General features: G+C 36.9%; 1 protein-coding gene across 1 annotated transcript; it reads right to left on the minus strand.

The window, feature by feature from the left end:
- Positions 1-965: 965 nt before the first annotated feature.
- On the minus strand, positions 966-21,429 carry LOC138836729 (tyrosine-protein kinase Fer-like). The gene is made up of 4 exons (XM_070035409.1): positions 20,944-21,429; positions 13,147-13,301; positions 9,193-9,315; positions 966-8,407 (listed from the first exon to the last, which is right to left on the minus strand). The coding sequence occupies exons 2-4, from the start codon at positions 13,235-13,237 to the stop codon at positions 8,265-8,267; spliced, it is 357 nt and encodes a 118-aa protein (XP_069891510.1). The 5' UTR covers positions 13,238-13,301; positions 20,944-21,429; the 3' UTR covers positions 966-8,264.
- Between the last annotated feature and the right edge of the window lie 2,970 nt (positions 21,430-24,399).

Here is a 24,399-nt window from a genome sequence, read left to right on the forward strand (position 1 = left end):
ATCCTCAGATCTCAGCCTCCTAAGTAGCTAGTATTGCAGGCGTGAGTCGTTGGCGCCCGACTAACACACTTGCTTTTAAGAATCACTTAGCGGGGCTGGGAAGGTGACTCAGTGGTAGAGTGCTTGCCTTGCAGGCATGAGACCCTGAGTTCGATTCCTCAGTACCAACCACATATGCAGAAAAGGCTGGAAATGGTTCTGTGGCTCAAATGGTAGAGCACTAGCCACGAGCTGAAGGACAGTGCTCAGGCCGAGTTCAGGCCCCGTGACCACAAAAAAAAAAAAAAAAAAAGGAAGAAAAGAATCACTAAAGAATCACTTAGGGGTTGACTCTGATTCAAGAATAAGGTTCAGGATAGGCCTTGGTTTAATGCAGGGGAAACAAATGAATAAATGAACTCTGGTATGTCACCCCAAACACTGTAAATAATAGCATGTGGTTTTAGGAAGAGAAGTGATTTGCTAAGGCAGGATACGTTCAAATTGAGTATCTTGGCTCTGTAACCAGTTCAGTCCCCTGTATTGAGAGCAGAATGCCCAACTGAACTGCTGCCAGCAGCAAGTTTCAGCTGTTTCCAAATATCCTTCTCAGCCAATTTTCTTCCTTAAATTCCTGTGCTATATCTGAACAAATCATGACATGGAAAATAAAAATCCAAGAACAAAAATATTTAAACTGATAGCCAATCCACACAGAACTGAGACTTGAGCTACATTTCAGTTTTGATTTTTAGGCGGAGAAAGCAATGATCAGAGTGTAAGCAACACACACCCATTATCATCAGAACTCATAAGCTTAATTACAGAAAAACTAAAAGCTAATAATTTTTATGCATTGTTACATCCCTGGGAGGCCTGTTACCATGGAAATCTTGCTTTCCTTTTCTTTTACTTACAGCATATTAATACGGTAAAGGAAAAACCAATGCAATCATGATGGGAAGATTAAACAAGACAAGACACAGTTTGCTACAAATATTTTACATTTATTAAAAGAATGCAGTCAAAAGAGGCTGTGCAGACCAACAAATGGTAATTGGTCTATTGGTAACAAAAAGGCTACTCAGAAATGCTCTTAAGTTTACAAAAATGATGAAATAATGTTTTAAAAATGTAGAAAACAATTCAAAAACATCCTATAAGGTTAGCCAAAATTCAAAGTGGATTTCTTCTGAATGTAAAAGCTAACAAATAAATAAGTGTTAAATACAGATCTGAGTTAAAAATGATAAAAGGACAACCACTTTATATACTTAGCTCTCATTCATTTTCAGACTCGTTTACAAAGCCAGATAAGACCACCCAAGACCTTGTTCATATGGTTTGCACTTGAACTTTCCAGCACCCTATTTCCAGTGTTTCTTTTATCTACTTCACAAATATTTTAACACAATAAAAGATTAAAGGTGCTTTAACCTGATATTAGAATGACCATACATTGGCACTTATAAGAAAACTTGGTAAACCACAGGAGTGTTGCTTAGGGATGGAACATGTGGCTAAGGGAACTAGTGGCTAAGGGAAGACAAGCCTCACACTCCCTACTCACTGTCCCAAATTCTTCTATTCACAGGGAGAGAAAGCAGCTCAGAAATGACTCCTGCATCATCACTGACTGTGAGCCCAGCTAGGAAGAAGGTAAGGCTCCCACAGTCAGATGGCCTGGATACCAAATTGTGTGATTTGCCTTTTTCTTTCAATTTGCCTGGGTTTCTGAAGAAGCTGGGGCTGCTCCTAAGTTGTCAAAGATGACAATTTTATTATTTTGTGTTTATCTGGCTTTTTTGTAACCCAATGCATTCAGATGCTAGGCCTGTGTCTTTTAGGACATTCATCCAAAGAGAAACAACCCATACAAGAAACACAACTCGTAAGGTAAAGTCAGCAGAATGAACCTCCACCAGCCCCCAGTATATTCAGCTTCACAATTAGGCTAAGTAATTTAAAATATTTAAAGATACACATAAAAATGTATAGGTGTCAGACAAAGCTATTTGAATGAGGAATATGAGTGGTCTAGGAAGGAGAGGGAGTGGAAAAGCCCATGAGTACACACTACACTCCTGATCTCTTGTCCACTTGAGAGTTTGATTTAGCCACAGGACGAAGTTGAATAATGGACGTTTTGTTTAGTGAAGTGTTCAGTACGTTCCATATCTTAGATGTGTTACATGTCTTTGGCCACAGATTTGAGATAAATGAATTTCCCTTTATCTTGTATGCTCAGAATCTGTGTCTGGGGTTGGAGTAAGAATCAACCATGTGATTGTAAAGTATGAAAATCAGGTGAAACGTGTGGAGCCAATCACTTTGACATTGAAGTCCAAAATACAAATTTATTTAGAATACATCATATTCTCCTCAATGCATGTGTGAAAAGGGTAGATTCTAAGGAGGAGCTACAAGTCCATGCTTGTTGGACATGGACTTGTGTTGGAACCAATGCTTCTGACTGCAGGGGACGAGCGTCCCCAGCATGCTGAAGCTGCATATAAGAAGAAAACCTGGTTCTGGGATCCTTACCCTTTGCATTTGTTTCTACCAGTTGAATTTTTTTAAGAGTAGGCAGGTATAGGTTTTTTTAATTTTTATTCTATGAAGTTAAACTATATGTAAGAGGAAAACACCTAAGAGTGTGGTTTATTTTTGATCCAGAAAGACAAAATAAAACAGTCTGGATTGGTATTCAGGTTCTTTTGCTGCTCCAGTCATACATTTATCCTGTCTTAGAAAACTGACGCCTGGTCTATGCTTTCACAATAAGGTCCAGTGTCCTGTGTGATCAGGTAAATTACCTAAGTAGTTACAGGTTTTTGTTTTTTTTTCCTTGCCAGTCCTGAGCTTGAACTCAGGGTCTGGGCACTGTCCCTGAGCTTTTTTCTCAAGGCTATCACTCTACCATTTGAACCACAACACCACTTCTGGCTTTTTCTGTTTCTGTGGTACTGAGAAATTGAACCCAGAGCTTCATGCATGGTAGGCAAGCACTCTACCACTAAGCCACATTCCCAGCCCATAAAGGATATTTTAACTGTTATTTGATTTGATGGTTACATTTTGAAATATGGTCTCCTACTATGTCATTTTAGAATCTGCTCTGGATAGAATTTAGAATGTGCTTATTCTGCTACTAAAGATGTTCCCACAAAACAGGAAAAAGGTGAGATGTTTGTGTTTTTAGGAAGAGAAGAATAGCTTTGGAAGCTCTAGAGCTGGTTTTTTTTTTTTTTTTTTTTTTGTACAATAGTGTTTGGAGTGTATAAACCTAGGTAGATTGGCTTGTTCTGAACTGAAACCTTCATATCCCATCTGTCTGGCTTTCTGAAGCTATGAAAAGTCATTGCACATTGTGTACTGAAATAACGTTCAGGTATTTGTGAATAAGAAGATTATGAAGAAAAATAGTAAAATTATTGGCATAGAATAGTGGAAGAATTAAGTATGAACAGAGCTTAAAGCAATTATTTTTAGTGTTTCTGTACTGCTTTATGGCTAGGAGAAAAGTCAGTTTACTTGGCCAAGACAGCAGGTTGCTTTCCTTGGACATACTATTCATACTGTCTTACTTTCTATTCTTACTGTCTTAAGAAAATGTCCCAAGAAACTCTGATAGTGTCACTCATTTCTGCACCGAATAGCAAGGGTGATAACCAGGTCTTTGTATTCTAAGCTATGTCTGCCATCAGGCTTGGTAGATGCCTAGAAGTTCCTTGTAAATCAGAGGAAATCTGAGGAAAGATTATTTGGTTCAGGCTAATGATGAGATTATTCACACATGCTGATGATGAAGGCCTTTCTGTTTTGGCAAAGCAAGAGTGTGGAATTGAAGTATCCTGGGCACCTGGCATGACAGGTGTTTAAGAAAAGCTTCCCTATGGAACAAAGAGGAGAGGAATGTAAAAGTCTGATACCAGGGTGTTTACTATCATTCAACTCTGTCACTTTGTGGAGCTTGCGCCTTACTGCCTTTGATAATATTTGGGAAAATAGTTTAGAAATTCAAGATTTGAATTTTTCTGAAAATCTCAAATATTCTTTTGGCATCTCAGAAATCTGGTGTGAAAATGGAACCGTGGAGCTAGTTAAGATTGGCTGGGGAAGTGAGGACAGGGTTGAGGAAAGGGGAGAGGAGGTGAGTCTGGTCAAGGTACAATTGTGTGTATGTGGACATGTCAAAATAAGACCCCTTTGATGCTAACAGAAATGTGGAAAGGGAAAGTCTGAATGATTAGTAACTTTAGGAACTATTAATATGACTAATGCTAATTATAGCTAATGGAAATGAAAAGTTTGAAAAGATAGCAAAGCTACTGGGAAGACAATGATCACCTCTGAGCTGGGAAGGTGAAACTGCTCTTAATGCAAGGGAGAGATTGATTTCATTGTTCATGCAAAGACCTACAGTTGGGTAGGCAACCTCTTTCACTTCTTTTGGCTCTGGTGATTTTTATTTTCTGTAGGGAAAGATCTGGCCTCTCAAAACTGCTCCTCAAGCTTGATAGTGACATAGGCAAAGGGCTTTTCCCACTGTAATTGTCTCCAGTCTGCAGAACTGCCTCATCTTTCTCTGAGTAACCGATTCTTTCTTTCCTCTCCTGCCTTTTTACATGTACTCCATCCCCATAGTAATAGACACATTGTAGTCCATGTGCATTTCTCTGATAGTTTAAGGAGACAAAAAGTGGGGCACAACAGAATTTTTCTACCATTCACAAATCTGTTTTTATCAGGACACTGATTGTTATGTACTTAGCAACTGAGAATTTAATCTTTGAATGAAGATTAGTCTGAGGAAGTGGGATGAATTTCAAATTTCTTAAATAAGCTTATGGCTAAGGCATAGTTTATTCACCATTTTAAAGGAGAATTTTTTGGGTCTTTAAAGTCTATACCAATTACTCCAAGAAAATAATCTCATAGTACAAGAAACTCTGACTTTAAAAAGCAGGGAACCTTCTTTTGCAGAATTTTAGGTCTAGATATAATTCTAGGTTCTTAAAACTAATTTAGACATGAAGTAAAAAATACAACCAAATATTTAATAAACCAATTCTGATATATATGCATAAACCAGTTAACAGTAAGAGGTAACACTTTAATGGTAATAAACTTTCTTAATTTACTAGTAGAATGGAAAGATCATAAACTCATTTTCATTCCATTTAATTAAGGTGGCTTTTGTCTTTGTTGCTTTTAGTAACTTTGAGTACTTGGGCTCTGATTACACAAAACTTCTCATTGGAGATCTTGTGGTAGGATGGGCTGAAATAAAGCCTCAAGTTTTAAAACAGCCTGATAATTCTATTTTCTTTCCAGAAAGCAAATAACTTTGGGAAGTACCTTGATTACATGGAATAAAAAATATTAGGTTTCACATGTTAAGGTAATGCTTAAAATTTCCTTTCTTTGAAAAATGACAGATTACCTATATATTTCTCAAAGGCCCCTTGGTGATACAGACTGCCTGTGTTTTTTCTCTTCTCCTCCATTGCTGGGTTAATAAATTTAAGGGATATTAGCAGAACTATAGTGTAATGATATATATGTATACATTATATATACTGTATATACATTATACAATGTCTACATTAAATATAGAGTATATAATGTCTACATGATATACAGTATACAATGTCTCTATATATATATATGCTATATATACAATGTAGACATTGTATACTGTATATCATGTAGACATACTATATATACAATGTAGACATTGTATACTGTATATCATGTGGACATTATATAATGTATACATATATATGTATGTGAGAGACTCTTGGATAATCCATTAGTAATGAAAAGATTTGCAACCTGACTCAATTATATAGAAACCAATGGCAATTTCTGTTATAATTGTTTTCTTACTAAACAAAGCATAGGATTTTGTGCATTTCTGAAGCCTCTTTCCCCCACATTAACTTGCAAATTCAGAACAGTATTTATATGTGTGCTTTTTTTGATTAGCCCTCCTAAAGTACATAATTCCAATAATTATCAGTGACAGAAGGGATGAATAAATTATGCTTCAAGCATAACAAAATTAACTATAAAAGTGGTTTGCATAAGCTTTTCTTAATGCATGTGACTATATTAAATTTAATATTCTATTCAACTGATATGGCCCTGCAAGACTCTCAATGAGTTATTAATCTTGAACCGTAACATTGCCTGCTTTGGGACAAAAAAATGAAATGGAATTTAAATGCTGCAGATGTCATGATGTTTTGAAAAAGCTTTTTTTTTTTTAAATTTAAGCACAGTAATGATGTGAATTGCAAATTCTAGCAGCTTGGATGAGTGAAATATCAATGCCATGTTCATTCTTTATACCAGAATGCAAGGATTAAGCTTTAGGACCTGCTCACAAAATTAAACCATAGTTCTTTCTGTTGCTGAGAGCTTAGCACAGCTGCCACGAAGTAAGGAGTGTTTTTTTTTTCCCCTTTCTTTCTTTAGTAGACAAAGAATATTACAAGATTCACTTAGAAATACTGAAGAGAGTAAAAATAACCTATTCCCCCTTTTGAAGGTTGGTGAGTGCCTGAAGACCACAGCACCTAATCATAAACCTGTGCTCTGTGCTTTGATTTGCTGTGGTATGGGTCATGAAAAAAAGGTTCCACGTATTTACAATATTTGATCAAAGGGAGAGCTGGGCTAATTAAAAAGAAGTCACTTTGTAGGTTGAAATCTAAGTTTTGAGGGCAGGTTTGTTATGATTTCATTTAAATGTGAATGCACTAAATTATAATTTAAAAGGTACAAAATTTGCAAGAGGATTGCTATCACATAGCTCCCCATACACTCGTTAAAGACTGGTCTGAGTGACATTCACAGGCAATGAAGAGTTGGAGAGGCAGGAGGAAGATTTTCTATCCCTTAAGCTCTTCCAAAGAACACAGAACAAATTACTAAGGGTATTGTTTACCTAGACAAAAGCCTGAGAACTCATAAAAAGACTTGGAGGTCACATTTGCCCCTGAGGGAGACCATGTCCTACACACTTCTTATTTATCCTGAGAGGCAACTATATACACATTACAGGGCGAGTTCCCTGGATACAGGCAAAATTCAGCTCAATAGAATCCTATTTTTAACTGCTACATTTATCCACATGAAACATCCTCAGTACTGCCTGCTTACCTGCCAGTTACAGAGAAAGACTTCCAGGTAGCAGTAGAGGGTAAATGAAGGGGGGGAAAGTAGAAAGAAATATCTGGCCTAGATCTTTTTCCTCACTGATACCTGTGTGTGCACACAAAGATCTTGGTGAACTAAATCATGATTTCTGACAACTTTGTAAACTGTTACAAAGGAAGAGAATTAAATTCTGGGCTTCCCTCTCTAAATGGAGATAAGATTTGTGAAGTCCTAAAACATTTCTTGGGGAATTCAGACCGCCACCACAAAAGGGGCACGAATGTGTGCATGTGCTCGTAAGGGCCTGACTCGGGTGAGAAGCGTGGTTTGCATGGTTTTCTGTTTTCTCTTTGATTGCTGTGCTAGCTGCTCTTTTGCACAGACTGCCACCCTGGTCATGCTTGCTTCCCACTGCTCTAGCTCTTTGTCACATTCTTTAGAAGCATTTTCCTCAACTTTCATAGCATGTTCTCTGAGGGCATTTCCTGCAGCATTTTCTGATCTAAAGAGGGAAAAACAACTTTAACCATAATATTGCAGAAGCATGATGATGCTTATTTCTGGCCAGAATAATGAAAGACCTTGGGAGGTCCAAGTAATTCCCCAAAGAAGATTATATTTACTGATATAATCTCACCTTGGCAAAGCAGAAAGCTAACTGTTGTTGGAACATGTCCTGCAAACATGCATTACCAATGCAGTTCATAGCACCAACTGAGGAGTGTCTGTGGCATGCGACAGCAGCCCGCAGACTGCAGGAAGTAGAAAGTCTGAGAAACATCAATGGTCCTAGGTGTGAAAATAGATCTTTGTCCTTCACATTTAGAGGCTGTGCTTTTCTATTTACAGTGGCCTGAAATGGTAGGATTGCTGTGGTTAACACATTTAAAGCCCTTGCTTGGTAGGACTAGTTCTATAATAAATTTGCCTTTGACATACTTTAAAAGTGGAACATATTTTTTTTTACAAAACCTAGTTAATTAAAAAAAATAACCTTAGAAGATGGCTGCTGGTAATGCAGTCTAAACTCGCTGTTTAGGATTATAAGCAGAATAATACAAATAATAGTATTCTGCAGGAGGACAAGTCCTGAGGCCAAGGGTGGCACTGTTCTGTGGCTATGTCATTTTCTTCTTAATGGCAGTGAGCTCTTTCACAAGGTCACTGAATTTAGGGCGGTTTTCGGGCTTATAATCCCAACACCTCATCATAATTTTAGAAATATCTTCTGGACAGTGTTGAGGGGCTGACATCCGGTATCCTAAAGACACAAGAAGAATACAGAGTTAAGATATAAATGTTCACACAGGACATTATATACAGGCATATACTGAATGTTACCATAAACCACACACTTAAACCACTTGTCAGAAATTCTGAAGTAAGATATATCATATACAAATGCCTATCCTATTTGCTCAGTTTTGCAGCTGAAGAGAGGTAGGATCTTATAAACACATTCAAAAGTGAAGAAAAAACTGAATGGGACAACTTTCAGACTGTTTGGCAGTGCTGCTGTGCTGTGCTGTGTGTCTGGCAGGAAGGAGGTAAGAAAGGCAACCTCTCAAATGCAATTCTCCAGCCAGGGCTCCCCTGGGTAGCTGACATTAGGGCACCGGCATAGTCTCAGGTGAGTAGTTTGTGCTGAAAGGCCTGGACTATAGAAGTGCATGTCACCACCCCCTAGTTGTGGAACAGTACAGGGATCCTTAGACATTACAACATTGTCAAAAACATACTCCTGAAGACTTCAATTGCAGTATTGCTAAGGAGACTTACTTGTCCTGGAATTAAAAAAAAAGAATAGGAGGTTAAGGAAAACTAGTCAATTTCCCTTGAAAACAGTAAACGGTATATACTGGTATCATGCCAACCAGGAATGAGGTGGATAGCTTATCTCATTAAGGTGTTTTGTTGTAGGAAAGCTGAAGCCAGGAGGTTCAAAACAGATTTTTTTTTCCTCTAATATTTCTGCTTCAATCTGACCAGCAGACACTGCTGCCCCTGCACCTAGATGGGAATGTTAACCATCGTTCTACGGCTCACCTCTTTCCACTTGTTCTCGTGCTTGTTGATTTGTCATTCCAGGATACGGACAGACACCTAAGCTGAAGGTCTCCCAGAGGAGGATGCCAAAGCTCCACACGTCACTCTCAAAACTGTATCTCCCTGGAAGGGAGATAGTAACCATAACCAGGTAAGGCATAGGGGACTCTTTCTGGTCAAGAAGTGTTGCCCTCCTCTTTACTGGTTTTCTCTTCAGGCTGCTGATTTAATCAAACCAGCTACCAAGTCCCTTCCACCATTGCCCATCAAAAACAAACACTGTGCAGGCTTATCTTCCCTGTGGTGAAACCCATAGAAATCTGTGCACAGCAATGCTGAGGAGATTAAGAAAAGGTTTTTGCAATCCTGTCTTGTGCTTGCATACATGATTTTCTTTCCCCTAAAATTACAAACAAACTTAAGGCAATAAGGAAAGTTTTTTAACTTCAATTTTTTTACTCATTTCTGTTTACAGATATTCTTACATGCTTAAAGGTCTCATTTTCTCCACTGATAGTTTCATTTACGGAAAATATATATCTCTATGTGTTTTGAATGGAGTGGAAATAACATAGCTGACTGATAAAAACCATTTCTTTAAATTACGTGGTGTCTTGTTTTGTCAAAATATCTTGGTGCAACTGTTTCATTGAGCTACATGAGCTAAGGCTCTTAGAATTTTTTTTTCTTTTTGGTAGCCTTCAGGAGAGCACAGAAATAAAAACCTAAGCAAAAATGTCCTTCAATAGACAGATGTGAGGTCAAGAAAAGGAGGCAGTAAAATCCATTCCAGGGGTCCAAGAGTCTCTCCCAACAGACTTGTGTTATCTATTTGCAATGGTGTTGAGATTTCTTAAATGATTCTGTTTTCTATTCCTCTTGTAGTACTTCCCTGAACTCTCTGCCATACATAAATGCTCATCTAAAAGAACTGTTACCTTAAAATAGAATGACCTCTTCCCTTTCTTGAAAGGAAAATGGAAGGAAGAGTGCCTGTGTTAGTTTGGAGTGTACTATCCGCTCCAGCTGTGTGAATTAGCTCCTTCTCAGTAGATAGTAATTATGGATATTTACTATGCTGTTTGCTACGAAGATTAGTTTTCTTGTCTGTACATCAGCTCTTTTGATGCTTGGCATCCAATCATGGAATACTTTTTATGAAAGTCATACAACTTTTTCCTTTTGCTGGGACTAGCAAAAAGGACCATCTGCTCGCGTGGCTGGTGCTTTACTACTTGAGCCATGATTCTAACCTAAGTTTTTTTTCTAAGAAAAATGCAATTGTTTCTAACATAGTTATAAGATGATTTCTTTGATGCTTTGTATGCCCCTACCCCACGGTATAACCCCTGCTTTCACTGTATTTGATGTTGGTATAATTTGTGGAGGGGAAGGGAAAAAACAAATCGCTTACATAGGGATACAGGTGGACCCATTGCAACAATGAGATGTACAAATCATTATGTCGAAAAATGAACTTTACAACTTTGGCAGGGGGGAGGGGCAGGAAGAAGGAAAAGGATGGGAAGGGGAAACAAATGAGGAGGCTACAATGCTTGATAAGAAATGTACTCATTATCTTGCCCATGTAATTGTAATCCCTCTATATGGTATTTTCACAAAAAAAGTTAGAGTTACATATCTTATTTTCAAAAGTACATTTACATTTATCAAGGAGGCAAGTTATATATGTAATCCAAGATCCACATTCTGTAAGTGAAAGCTTATAGCCTACTTTTTGCTGGTACCTTTAACAGGTTAACATGGAGGCAGGATCATATAGTATTTTACTGATTTTCTATTTCTTATATGACTTTCATAATACCCTTTGCAGAATAAAGGTACAGTAGATTTCACCTTACAAATTTGTTCTAGAGTAGAAAGTGGTTTGTCCATATTATACAGCTAAGGATATATCTGATCTAAGGTTTCCCACTAAAATTCCTGCCTCCCTCACACTTCAGATTATATATATATACCACGTTAATTAAAGGACACATTGGTACCAAATAATACTTTGATGTTTATAAATACAGTAACTGTGGTGAAAGCTCTAGGGATAGTAGCTATCTATGCCAAGAATATGGTACCAAAATTGTTGGGGGTAGATTAGTCAAATCAATGACTGAGAAATCTTTCATAACATGGTAACAGTATTTGCCTTCAAAAAGGGAAACTATGTGGTTGGAGAGATGGGGGAGAGACATTTTATTGTAGTCCCATTACTATTGTTTATTTAAAAAAAAAACAAGCGTATTATTTAAGTCTACAGCTCTAGGTCTTAAGTTCTGAGAGGTTTGTTGAACAGGTGGTGTTTGTGTTTTTTAATGTGCCTTGAATCACAGAGACCTGAAAAGTATTTCTTCACACTGAGGGAAAAACAGTTTTAGAAACAAGTATCAAGTCCTTAAGAAACAGGTACGTATTTAAGAATTTAAATTCTCAAAACTTAAAATCTTATGAGAACCACAGTTTCTCAGGATTGTCTTGAGACTTTTAGATTCAGAATTCCCTCAGTGCATCACATAATGCTGCTATCCATTGCTTCTCTCATTACCTCTAAAGTTTCTTCTACCTTTATTGACATCATTCTGCATCTAGAAAGTGCATATTAAAGATTAATGAAAAATATCCCTCACTACCTTAAAATGCTTTCGAGTCTGTTAGAGTTATCTAATCAAGAAGAAGAATTTTACCAGACATAATTACTTTTTATAGTGAAAGGACTTTTACTGGCTATATAATGTAGAGAATCTGGCAAACAGTGCTAGCAAATTCAAGAGGGCTGGATTTTACTGGTAAATCTTCAGTGACTTAAGTTCATTTACAACTCCCTTAGTGTTACAAATGTTTTGCTATCTAAAGACAAGCTCTTAGTAAATACATTCTGTCCTGTCTTTTATCTTGTGATTGTCCTTCCTCTACTTAGTAATCTACTTCTAACCCTAGAGTAACAATACCCAGCCCATAGAGGAATCATTATAGAAGCAGCTGGGTTGCACTTTTCTCTAGATTTTGAGGATCAGTAAGTAGGCTCGCAATCACTAGAAAATTCACAAGACCCTTTGGAGTGAGGATTACTATCTCCAGTATCTGGAACAGCTTCCGGACCAATTATATTCTTCAAAAAGTGAAATGAAATTAACTTAAAACTCTTAGAATATATCTAGAATAACTGAATATAGGTACTCCATGTACCCTTGCATTCAAGTATAGCCAAAAGGTAAGAACTCCTCAAACATCATCAGCGGATGAATGTACAGACTATACCCTGTTTTGTACAACTTCTGCTGCTATATCATAGTGTATCTATAGAAGTCTTACTCAGTCTTAAATGCTAAAATGTCATATACTGTATGATTCAACTAATAAAAATGTTCAGAGGCTTTAAATCTACAGACAAAGAGAATAGACTGGTAGTTGTCAGGATAGGGCGGAGAAAATACTTAATAGGCACAGTTAGATTTGAAATGTTTTAAGATAGAGATATTGGTTTGCCTAACACTAAGACTTGTACTAAATCTCACTAAATTGTTTGCTTTAAAATGGTTACCTCCATCTGATGTGACTTTCACCTCAATTTTTGAAAGCCTTGTCTATTTTTAGACATTAAGAAACTTAAAAATCGCTATATTTTATGAAGTACTGTAGAAAACAGGTTGACTTTAGAATGAAAAACTAAAGGACTGACTTAATATTTTAGGAATTTACCTTTAGATGAGGTTATTAGACCATTTATGACATTCAAAGGGACTGTCAGATGGCTAGTTTTAAGATTTCTATATATAAGATGTGTAAATACAAATAGTTAACAGTAAGTTAAATGAATTAAAGTTGTATTGAGTCTCAAATGATTTCCAACTTGCATTCCGCTCTACCTCTGTAATACTGCTTATGAATAATTTGTGCTGATACAGTCACTTTTTAATAAGAAGAAAAGGCATCTATTCTCACCATAATTAAGAGCTTCTGGTGCTGTCCACTTAATGGGAATCTGCTTTAAGCCAGAGGATGAATACACTCCACCATCCTCTTGACGAGACATTCCAAAGTCACTGATTTTCAGAACATTATTTTCACCTACCAGGCAGTTTCTTGCAGCAAGGTCCCTGGGTTATAATAAGACACAGAAAACACCTATTAAAGCAAATTGAAAGCAGCTTTCACATTTATGACTTCCACACTTTGCATTTTTACATTTTCAGTGTATATATAATGAGGTTAAGAATGCTTGTGATTTACCAATCCTCCCATCTTTTCTGTAATAGGTAAAAATCACCCAGGAGAACATTTGCATATGGAACAGGACACATGCTAGTTTTCTGAGCACCACATACATTTCCATTTAAATAGAAAAACACTGGTTGTAAGGTTAAAAGAGAAAATCAGAGAGGAGAAGCTAAGCAAACTTGACATTATTTCTCCTTTGCCTGCCTTTCCTGGGGCAACATTGCCCAAAGTAGCTTTCTATGATAGAATGTTCTCTATCTGCACTGTGCAAAAAATGCCTTTAGCTCTGTGTGGCTAGTATCTGACTGAGGAACTAAAACTTTCATTTTACAGACTTTCAGTTTAATCATTAACAGACTATCCTGGAGCATCTAAAGGTTAGGAAATGGCAGAGGTGCCAGGAAGGTTGACAACTTCCAAGTTTCTACTGCATCTAAGACAGCCAAATTTTACTGGATGGTCTGTCTCTCTCCCTACATCTTGTTCTACTCTCAATCATTCACTACATCTCAGTCATACTAAGCTGCTCCTAGTCTCCCAAATGCAAAATGACTTCCCTAAATTCAACAAGATTGTTTCCTTTGTCCTGAGAGTTCCTTCTACATATTTGCATATCTGGTTCTTCCCCACTCATTCCTTCCCCAAACGGCCTCCCTTCAGAGAGGTTTCTCTTGACCAAGCCTACCTGACAGGAAAGACAGTAATGATCAAAACAAAGTTACTTCTCTAATAGACATTCAACAATCAAATCCATATATACAGGCATATATGAGACCTCTATGTCATGCAGTGATGAGTGTTAAGGGGAGAGAGATTTACAAGAGAATTCTAGTTTAGGTAGGCTGGGGTACAAAGATCTGGTAGATCAGGTTCATGGTGACCCAGAATGCCCGTGGTCTGCTAATGTCCATTTCTTTCATTTAGTAAAAGGACACTTATATTAGCATATGAATTGAACATTTTGCCATGCACTGTAAAAACGCCATATATATTAAGTTCTCCCCTGCAGCTAGGTGACAACCTAAGTTCTGGCCAATGAAGTGCTAAGTATATAAAAGTTTTAGGCTGTTTCTGTGAAAGCAAGGAGACACATCATTCAGTTTCTATCTTGCTAACTCAATGGGGAGATGGGAATGTGATCAGACACCTTGTACAAAGAGGAAACAGTCACACTGGAATAGCAGCATGAAATTAAGGAAAACTGGACACATTCTAACTGCTTACTTTTGTAACTTGTATTTTTTTCTTCATAGGTTTGCTGTATGTTTGTTAAACTTAGTCAAGACTAATTCAGTAGTATGGGAGTGGACCTGGCTTTAGACCCAGGGGCTCTGAAGGTCAGAAAGAAGCATGGGAGGAGAGAAACAAAGCAAGAGGATGGCAGTCTTAAGAGGTGAGAAAAACTTCTCAAGGAGGAATAGTGATCAACTCCACTACTACTGAGAAGACAAGAATAAACACGTTGAACTACCCCTGGATACTTCATGAGACATTGAACAGGACAACTTCAGCGAATGGTGAGTTCAAAAGCAATGAATAAAAAGTAGACTCATGATTTTAAGATACCACTTGAGAACATTTTCTGTAAAGGGGCACTGAAAATTGGAGAGGTGGAGAGGAAGTTCAGGTCCAAGTAAATTATCCTCCTAAGATGGAGGATATTAAATATAGATATGTAGGTAGGAATCACGTGGTAGAGCAAACAAAACTAATGCAGGAGAGACAGAAGACAAGGCTGAGGGACACCCTCGAGAAACAACAGGCGATGAGGTCCAGCTGTGCCTTTCAAGTGCACAACACCATGTGGTATATTACAGGTGTTTATCCTGGAAACATTCTCTGCTGAAGGCAAGTTGTCTACTCTATGCTGTATTTAGTATTAAATGCAGCCAAAACCAATCCACAAAAGTTTTGTGGATTTATCTTTGACATGCATCACTACATAGTAAATATGACTCAGGACTTTCAAAAACTTTTATTAACACAGGAAGAGCTTGAGAAGCTGACATATAGACAACTGAATGGTGATGCTAAAGGTGTTAGGTTATTGAACATAACTGGACAGAGAAATAATTAGTAGGAAAGTTTGGTGGTAGTATCTAAAGCCATTCAGAGTCTGTAATTTGCTAACATAGGTTTTAGTCATTAGATCATGTCTTACCAAGCAGAGCCTTAAAAAGAAGCCTAAGTTTAAAATTAAATCTCTGAATCACTGCTCAGTTTTTAAAAATATTGAAGAAATTCCACTGGCAGAGTTTATTGCCAGACCAAGTGAGTTATAGTGAAAGGTTGGTTTGCTTATGAATTTGTAGGAAGGAATTAGACAAGTAGTTCCTACCCATGGCACAGCTGGCTAAAAATAAATCCTAGCTCTGCTGCTTGCTTGTGAGAGCTTGACTTATTTGGCTTCATTTTACTCAGCTAAAAATACAACTTAGTAGGGTTAAGGGCAGATAAGGTTTATAAAATAGAAACCAAAAATATGTAGTACAAAGAAAGCTGCTGCTACTGTTTTCAGCTGTGACATTAAAGTAAGTTTTTTGTGTCAGTGGCTGACACTATAATCCTAGCAAGGAGGCTGAGAGTTTTAGCTTGAAGCCAGCCTGGGTAGCCGAATCTGAGAGATTCTTACCTCCAATTACACAGCAAAAGTCTAGAAGTCAAAGTTGTGGCTCGAGTGGTAGAGTGCCAGCCATGAGTGGAAAAAGCCAAGTGAGAGTGGAGGCCCTGAGTTCAATCCCTAGTCCTGGCACACACATACACACAAATATTTAATAGTGTGTTGTAACTGCAAACTGTAAACTTGTGACTGCAAAAGGGGAAAATTGTGAAACATGCTTTCAAATACACAGAGTTTCATCATGTTATGGAAACCATTACCATTCAGCTGATTCTGTATGTTACTCTCCTAAATTAACAGAAGAAAAGCATGTTAAAGCCTTTATCTCTTTGGTGGGTTCATTTTGTCTTTGGAGGAAATCCTCACACATAGATGTGATGTGTAGGTTTTTTTTCTTAATATATATTTCTTATTGTAAAGATACTGTACAGAGGAGTTACAGTTACATGAGTAAGGTAATGAGTCCATTTCCTATCAAGCATCATTACCCCCTCCTTTATTTTTCCCCTACCATCCCTTTCCTCCCTGCCTCCCCATCTTCTCCCTCCCCTTCCCCTGCCACAAAGTTGTAAAGTTCATTTTCAACATACTGTCTTGTACATCTCATTGTTGCAATGGGTCATTCTGTATGTTATTTCCCTTCCTCTCTCCAAATTAGATGCAGGACATTAGAATCAAATACAGTGACACCAGGGGTTGTACCATGGGGGAAGAACACACAAAGAAACAAAAAAAAAATCACACAGTACATTATAAGTACATTACAAAGAACAACAAAGATAAAATCTCTGTGTCCCTATCTTGGGGTTCATTTTGCTTAGCCTCAGGATATATGGTCATATGTACATAGCTTTTGATCTCTTCTGCTTGTCCAAGACATACACTAATTTTTTCAGTAGATAATATCCTTTCTATATGTATTTCCTTATTATGCTTAAGATAGGACCCAAGAGACAATGAAGTATTAGTATTGCTTGACAGACCAATGTCAACTTGAGTTAGATTTAAAGATCCTCCTTTCTTTCCCTCTAATCTCTCCGATGATGGGAAAAGAGAAACTGTTCAATACCTTAACTGTTATTACCATCTCAAATGAATAATGTTAAATATACAAATATTTATAATACAATATATACTATATTTCTTTCAGTTGGATCTGGTCTGTCTTCAACATTCATGCTTTGTAAGCTCTTGTTTTAGCATAGCAATGTAAGTTCATAAGTTGTAGTCCAGTCCTTGATAATCTGGAGTGTTAAGCATTTGGACAGGCAACTACATAGATTTCTGTCCCCCTGCAGCCCTTTCTCATTTGACATGTAGCAAGAGAATAGTAACAAGTACTTAAATAGTGGCTACTGTTTAAAACTCCAGTGAAAGCCATGTTTTTCTGCCTAGAGAGCTGGAAAATGGGTACCTGTAAGCCATATAATGTAGGGAAAAATCATAAAGGACCAGTATCCAGAGAGGTGAACTAGGGTCTATGTATGAACCTACACATGTCTCATTGTAAGCAATATATGTGAGACAGACCCATATCTACTTAAAGAACTGGTAATTTTGTAAAGCTACAGAGTTTAGACTTCTTAGGTCTAAACCTAATGGCTGATTGCCGGATGAAGACAATTTGTTGTCTCTGCCTACCCAAGTTAATTGGTAATGATTTTATTTCAGAAGAGAATTTAGTAGAAAGCACTAGATTAGGGCCTGTATGATAAAACACTCACAACATCAAAGACATAATTCATAGAAGGATTAAGTATATTAACTAGAGTAACACAGCTCATTGGTAGAATGCACGATTAGCATGCCCAAAGTCTTGGGCTCATTCAACAGATCAATTCTTAAAGTGTAATAGAGAATTCCTAATTTTAGGATAGCCAAACTTTCAAGGTAAAGAAACAGACTTAAACAGAACAGAAACATTTAGAATGATTAAAAAAGAACCATTAGAAAAATTAGAACTTAAAAACAAAATACAGTATCTAAAATTAATTCACTTAGCAGCTTAGTAATAGACTGGTGATAACAGAAAATATACTGGAAAATCCAAACTGAAGAACACAAAGTAGAAAAATGAGCAGATTCAAAGACCTGCAGAATAATACTGAAATACATGTTAGCAACTGAAGAAAAAGAATGGGGCAGAAAATCTTTGAAGAAAAAAAATGTACATTAAAAATATTCAGTGCCACATAAGAATAAAGATAAAAAATCATAAGTGGCTGTAATCTAAGAAAAATAAAATCTTAAAAGCTGATGCAGAAAAGTGACTTTAAATCAGAGCAATGATTGCAGACTTTTGATAATGCTGGAGGTCATAAAACAGAATAACACACATCTTCCATTTGTTAAGATGAAAAATTCTGTATAAATTACCTACAGACTTAATGCACTCCCCATCAAATTTTTAGATGTTTGTGGATCCACAATTCCAATAATATTTCACAATAGTAAAAGTAGAATAGATACCAACTTTCAGATAAAGAAAAATGAATTCAATGACCACAAATCTATTTTACCAGAAAGTGCTACAATTATTTCAGACTGAAGGCAAATAATAACAGAGAGAAATGTGAAACGTCAAGACAGAAGGAAAGAAATAGTAAATAACTGGGTAAGTAGAAAAATATTATTTTTCCTGTAAGTTCAACTGAACAGTGAAAGCAAATGTGGCATTTACTGGATAAGGTTTTAGAATATGTAAATGTTACATGTGATAATCACCAGATTACATACAGTTGGGTGGGGTAAAAGACATATTTGGTTATGTTTTCTACATTTTATATGGAAAAATATTGTCAAAGATTTTAGGTATGTGAATAGTTGTTTTAGTTGCTAGAACATTCTTTTTTTATATTGTAAGGGTAATGAATGGGGGGTTTACAGTTACACCAATAAGATAATGAATACATTTCTTTTTAAACTCCCTTATATTCTACTGCTTTCCCCTCCTCCCAAGTGGTAAAGTTCATTTCCAACATAGTGTCTAGTGAGTATTATTGTTGTATTAGCTCATTCTTTGTCCTGCTGTTTCTGATTCCCTTTCCCTTCCACGGATCAGATAAACATATATACAAGACAAAGGGTACAGAAAACTAAAACAGAAAAAAATAGAAATAACTGCATATAGGACATAATAAGAACCTCTTGTTTCCAATTCTTGGAGTCATTTTCATTATACATGGTCCTATGCAGTTAGCGATTGGGCTATTGTGATCCCCATCCCCTGCAAAGAATATCATAGATACATTCCAGTAGAACAACCTTTATAAGATTAAATTTAAACAAGAAAGATTGATATCATGAAAATATGGTTACCAATCACTGCATAGAGAAAGTCTTTATGCCAACAAATTTGATAGCTTAGATGAAATGTATCCATTTCTTTCCAAAACTACATAAAATAACCTGAATAGTTCTATATATTAAAATATTGGATATAAAAAACTCCCCCAAAGTATACATCAACAAATTCATTAATAAGTTCCAACAAGCATTTATTAAATACCAATTATCCAAAAAATTTAAATGTGAAGGAATATCACCACCTAATTTTGTTTTAAAAAGACAGAACTCCAACATAAAACCTGACATTTCAAAAAATTTTTCACATGAAAATAGAACTACTCATAACAAAATATTAGCTACTTAAATCCAACAATATATGAAAAAGATAATGCATCAATGACTAAGTAGGATTTACCTTCCTAATGCAAGATTGATCAATTTTTTTACTAGAATTTAATAGAATATAGAACAAATTATTTCATTACGCATTTATGATGAAACTCTAAGCAATGTAAAAATGTTAAGAAATTTAGTCCCACAGCCACACAAAAGAAATGTACAAAAAACAGATTCACTATTATACTTATTGATAAAAGAGTAAGATATCTCCTGAGATTAAGGAAGGCAATGATTCTTTCACAACTTCTATTCAAAAGGATCTCAATCCTGAAGGGGCCTATTTTTTAAAATAGACACAAAATCAAACACAGTGGCAACAGGGGATATACCATAGGGGGAAGAACATACAAATACAAAAAACATCACATATTACATTAAAAACAACAACAAAAACCTCTTGTGTCCATGTCTTGGAGTTCATTTCACTTAGGATGATCTTTCATGGTCATATGTACAAAGCTATTGAGCTATTCTACTCAACTGCTAAGATTATCTTAGATGTATACTAATTATTGCAAATAAGGGAAACCAAGGAATTATCTGTCTTTGGGTCTGGCTTATTTCACTTAATATGGTTTTTCCAAGCCTTTCACCTTTTCTTGATCCATTCATTTACTGTACAACCTGGGGGTGGGGAGGGTAGAGGGGAGGGAAAGTAGGAAAAAAATGAGGAAAGGGGTAACAAGTTTGACAAGAAATGTACTTATTACTTATGTAACTGTACCCCCTCTGTAAATCACTTTGAGAAAAATAAAAAAAAAATTAAAAACACAAAAGGAAAGCTAGTCAGTTATCAGAAAAGACATAAACCTATATCTACAGAAAATCTTTTAAAATTTTCACAATAGCTAGAACCCATAAATGAATTGATCAAGGATGCAAGATAAATAGGGTGATACAAAAATGTTTTTGTAGAAGGAGACCAGAGAGATGGCAGAGGAGAAGCTGGAGGCTAAAAAAGCTTTCGCATAGAAAGCAGTTTTAGTGTTCCAGTGAACAGTCCTAAGCCAGAGAATCACACCAAGTGTGCCATCACAGTACAGAGAGTTTGGCCAGAGAGAAAATCAAGGCAGGTTGGTCAAGGAGATAGATCTGAGCACTTGCTGATAGCCGCAGCTGCGGTGGTGGTGCCAATAGTGGCCATGGCCACCATACCAACAAAGAGAGTCTGGGACAAAGGCACGAAGACGTGGCTTTGAGCAAATTCTACTCACCACCATCAAGAAGTGACAAAGAGCAGAAATCTTCATCCTGCTGATCACAGACCAGGAACCAAGAGTCTGGTGTGAGTAGAACCCTGACATCCTCACTCCTTCTCACAGTCTCCCTGGGAAGGCAGCTCCTCCCACACCACTGGAGAAGATCTCCATGTTTGATACTGACAAAGGCCTGTCCTAGCAGCTAGCTCCAATTCAGGCCTTGGAAGAAAACAACTGAAGCCATTCAGCAGGTCACAGGAACTTGACCTATCCTGCCAGGCTCAGCTCCACTCTGCCCAGGCAGAGGAAGCTCCATCCCCAGAGAGACTTTCTTCACTGGTTAAACAAAGCCAGAGGCTCCCCTCCCCACTGCAGTCTAGAAAAACAACTGAAACTCAATAAATATAAACCCTGAGAGTTGCTCCAGGCTAGGCTCTGAGAGTGTCTCAGGAGCTAGCCCCTCAGGGAAAAGCTACTACTGATTGCTGATAGGTCTCAACCCTACCCAGAACCTAGCCTCATTACAGCAACTCCAAACTAGAGGAAACAGCCATCTCCCTCTTTTGTGATACTTAAAGCAGTTCTCCCTCCCACTGAACTAGACTGAAAAGGGGATCACAAAGTCCTGGGTAACACAGCATTTTTCTGCTGGCTCAAATAAACTGACTTAAGAAACCAATCAAGCCACAGGAAAAACAAACTCCACAAGCAGACCAGAGACTCCACCAAGAGACTGGTTACGGACACAGGGGAGATACAAGATATCCCCTCGCGCCCCCCCCCCCCCCCAAAAAAAATCAAAGAACTCTTTTTCTACCTATTTTATTATTTTTTAAAAATTATTTTCTATTTTTTTCTTTCATAATTTTTATTTTAGGTGTGTATGTGTGTGTTTTTTATTTTATTTTTTAAAAATATATTTTGACCTTTGGTCCTTTTTTTTCTTTTTTGCGTGACTTAATTGCTGTTTTGCTCATGCCCAGATATATAGCCGTTGTTGATTATTAGACCTTATTCCTCACTGTGTAGGTACTTAATCCAGAAATTTATTACTCAATTCACAACCTCTTAGGCTTAACTTCTTTAAAAGTAGTGTTATTTCTTTATAACTATCTAATTTTCAAGTATTCCAATTTTAAGAATTTTTATTTTTTATTTTTTCATTTTTCTTTTTATCTCTCTTCTGTTCTCATCCTATCCTTTTCTTCTCTCAATATCATTTCTTTATATGTATATAATTTTAACTGTTCCATTGTTTAAATATAAATTTTTGTTTTTCCATTTTTCTTTTTTTATCTCTCTCCTATCATTCTGTCCTATCCATTTCCCTCTCTGAGATTCGGACTTAGTTAAATTCACTCTCCTTTTACCTCTCCACATCCCTCAAATCCTATTTTTCCCCACAATTCTCCCTAAACCTAATAATTTCTGGTTTGCTGAATCCCTCTTTGATGTTCTTAGCCCATTAATCCATAGTTGTTTGATATTGAATAGATTGTATCTGTTGAACTAGACTGTATCTGCAGCCATTTTGACTGCAACTACAGGACTATGGTTGATGCTTACCAAATGGGCAGAACAAGCTAGAGGAACACAAGAAAAATGGCAAGTCCAGGTATCTCAACTACCACTCATGATAACCAGGTGACATAACAGTTAATGAATAATCCAGAGGAGAGTTCCCAAAAAGTTCTACAAACACTACAGGTAAGCATGGTGAATGAAAAGATTGAAAATCTGCAAAGGACTCCATGTGAACATGATAGGAAGCAAGAGGCAAACCAAAGATTAAGACAGGAACTTCACGAACATAAGGCTAACCAAAAATTAATACAGAGATCTCATTAGCATGAGGTAGCTACTCAAAGATTAATACAGTAATTGCATGAGCAGGCTGAGAACAGGCAAAGAGAAATACAAGAATTGTGTGAGTGTGAGGAAGCTAATCAAAGGGTAATACAGGAATTGCCTGAGTGGGATGAGAATAGACAAAGATCAATAGAAGCATTCATGGAATCCATAAACAGAGAGCTAATGGAATCTAGGGAGACCATAAAGGGAATGCTGAATGGAGCCCGTCAGAAGGAAAGGGAGTCCAAGGAAACCCTTCCCAATCAACTAAGTGATTTGAGAATAAACACTGAACACCAAATTAAAGAAGTAAAGAAGTTCATACAAAATCTAAAACAAAGCTCCAACAAAGAGATTGAAGCCATCAAAGCAGACCAATTAGAAGGAAAGGAAATAAAGTAGAAAGTCTTGACAGTAGGTTAAACCATGCAGAAGTGGGAATCTCGGGGATTGAAGAGAGCCTAGATATTATAGAGAAAGAACTGAGATGCCCCTCAGTAGATGAATGGATCAAGAAAATGTGGTCTATATACAATGGAATTCTATGCCTCCATCAGAAAGAATGACATTGCCCCATTTGTTAGGAAATGGAAAGACTTGGAAAAAATTATATTAAGTGAAGTAAGCCAGGCCAAAAGAAACCCATGATTTCCCTTATTTGCAATTACTAGTATGTCTGAGACAAGCAGAAATGGTTAGATAAGTTGATGTTAGGTGAATGAACTCCAAGATAAGGACTCAAATGGTTTTTCTGTCTTGCTATTGTTTCTAACATATTTATAAAATGATTTCTTTGTTGCTTTGTATGTCCCTCCCCCCACGGTATAACCCCTATTTTCACTGTATTTATGTTGGTATAATTTGTGGAGGGGAAGGGAAAAAACACATTGTTTAAATAGGGATACAGGTGGATCTATTGCAACAACTCAACTACCAGTCATGATACCAGGTGACAGAGGAGAGTTCCCAAAAAGTTCTACAAACACTACTGGTAAACATGGTGAATGAAAAGATTGAAAATCTGCAAAGGACTCCATGTGAATGTTATAGGAAGCAACAGGCAAACCAAAGATTAAGACAGGAACTTCACAAGAAATTATGTTGAAAAATGAACTTTACAACTTTGTCGCGAGGGATTGGGGGGAGTGGGCAGGGGGAGGGGGGAGATGGGAAGATATGGTAAGGGGACACAAAGGAGGAGGCAACAATGTTTGATAACAAATGTACTCATTACCTTGCTCATGTAATTGTAACCCCTCTGTATGGTATTTTCATAATTAAAAAAAATCATGCAACTATCTAAGATAAGCCCAAGAAATATGATAGAGCTATTCAAAATTTGGAAGACAAAATTTGGAAGGAGGCCTAATCTGAGGATAATGGGTGTAGAGGAGCACCTAGAGACAGAAGTTAATGATCTAGGAAATTTATTTAACAGGATCCTAGCACAGTACTTCCCAAACATAGGCAAAGATAGGCCTATTCAGATACAAGATACTTTTAGAACCCCAAATAAACCAGACCAGAACAGGATATCCCACCATCACATTATAATCCCCACAGGATCAATTCAGACCAAGGAAAGGGTCCTTAAAACTGTCAAGGAAAAAGATCAATCGC

The sequence above is a fragment of the Dipodomys merriami genome, unplaced genomic scaffold, assembly GCF_024711535.1.
Source record: "Dipodomys merriami isolate MVZ:Mamm:240054 unplaced genomic scaffold, mDipMer1.0.p SCAF_2557, whole genome shotgun sequence".
NCBI lineage: Eukaryota > Metazoa > Chordata > Mammalia > Rodentia > Heteromyidae > Dipodomys > Dipodomys merriami.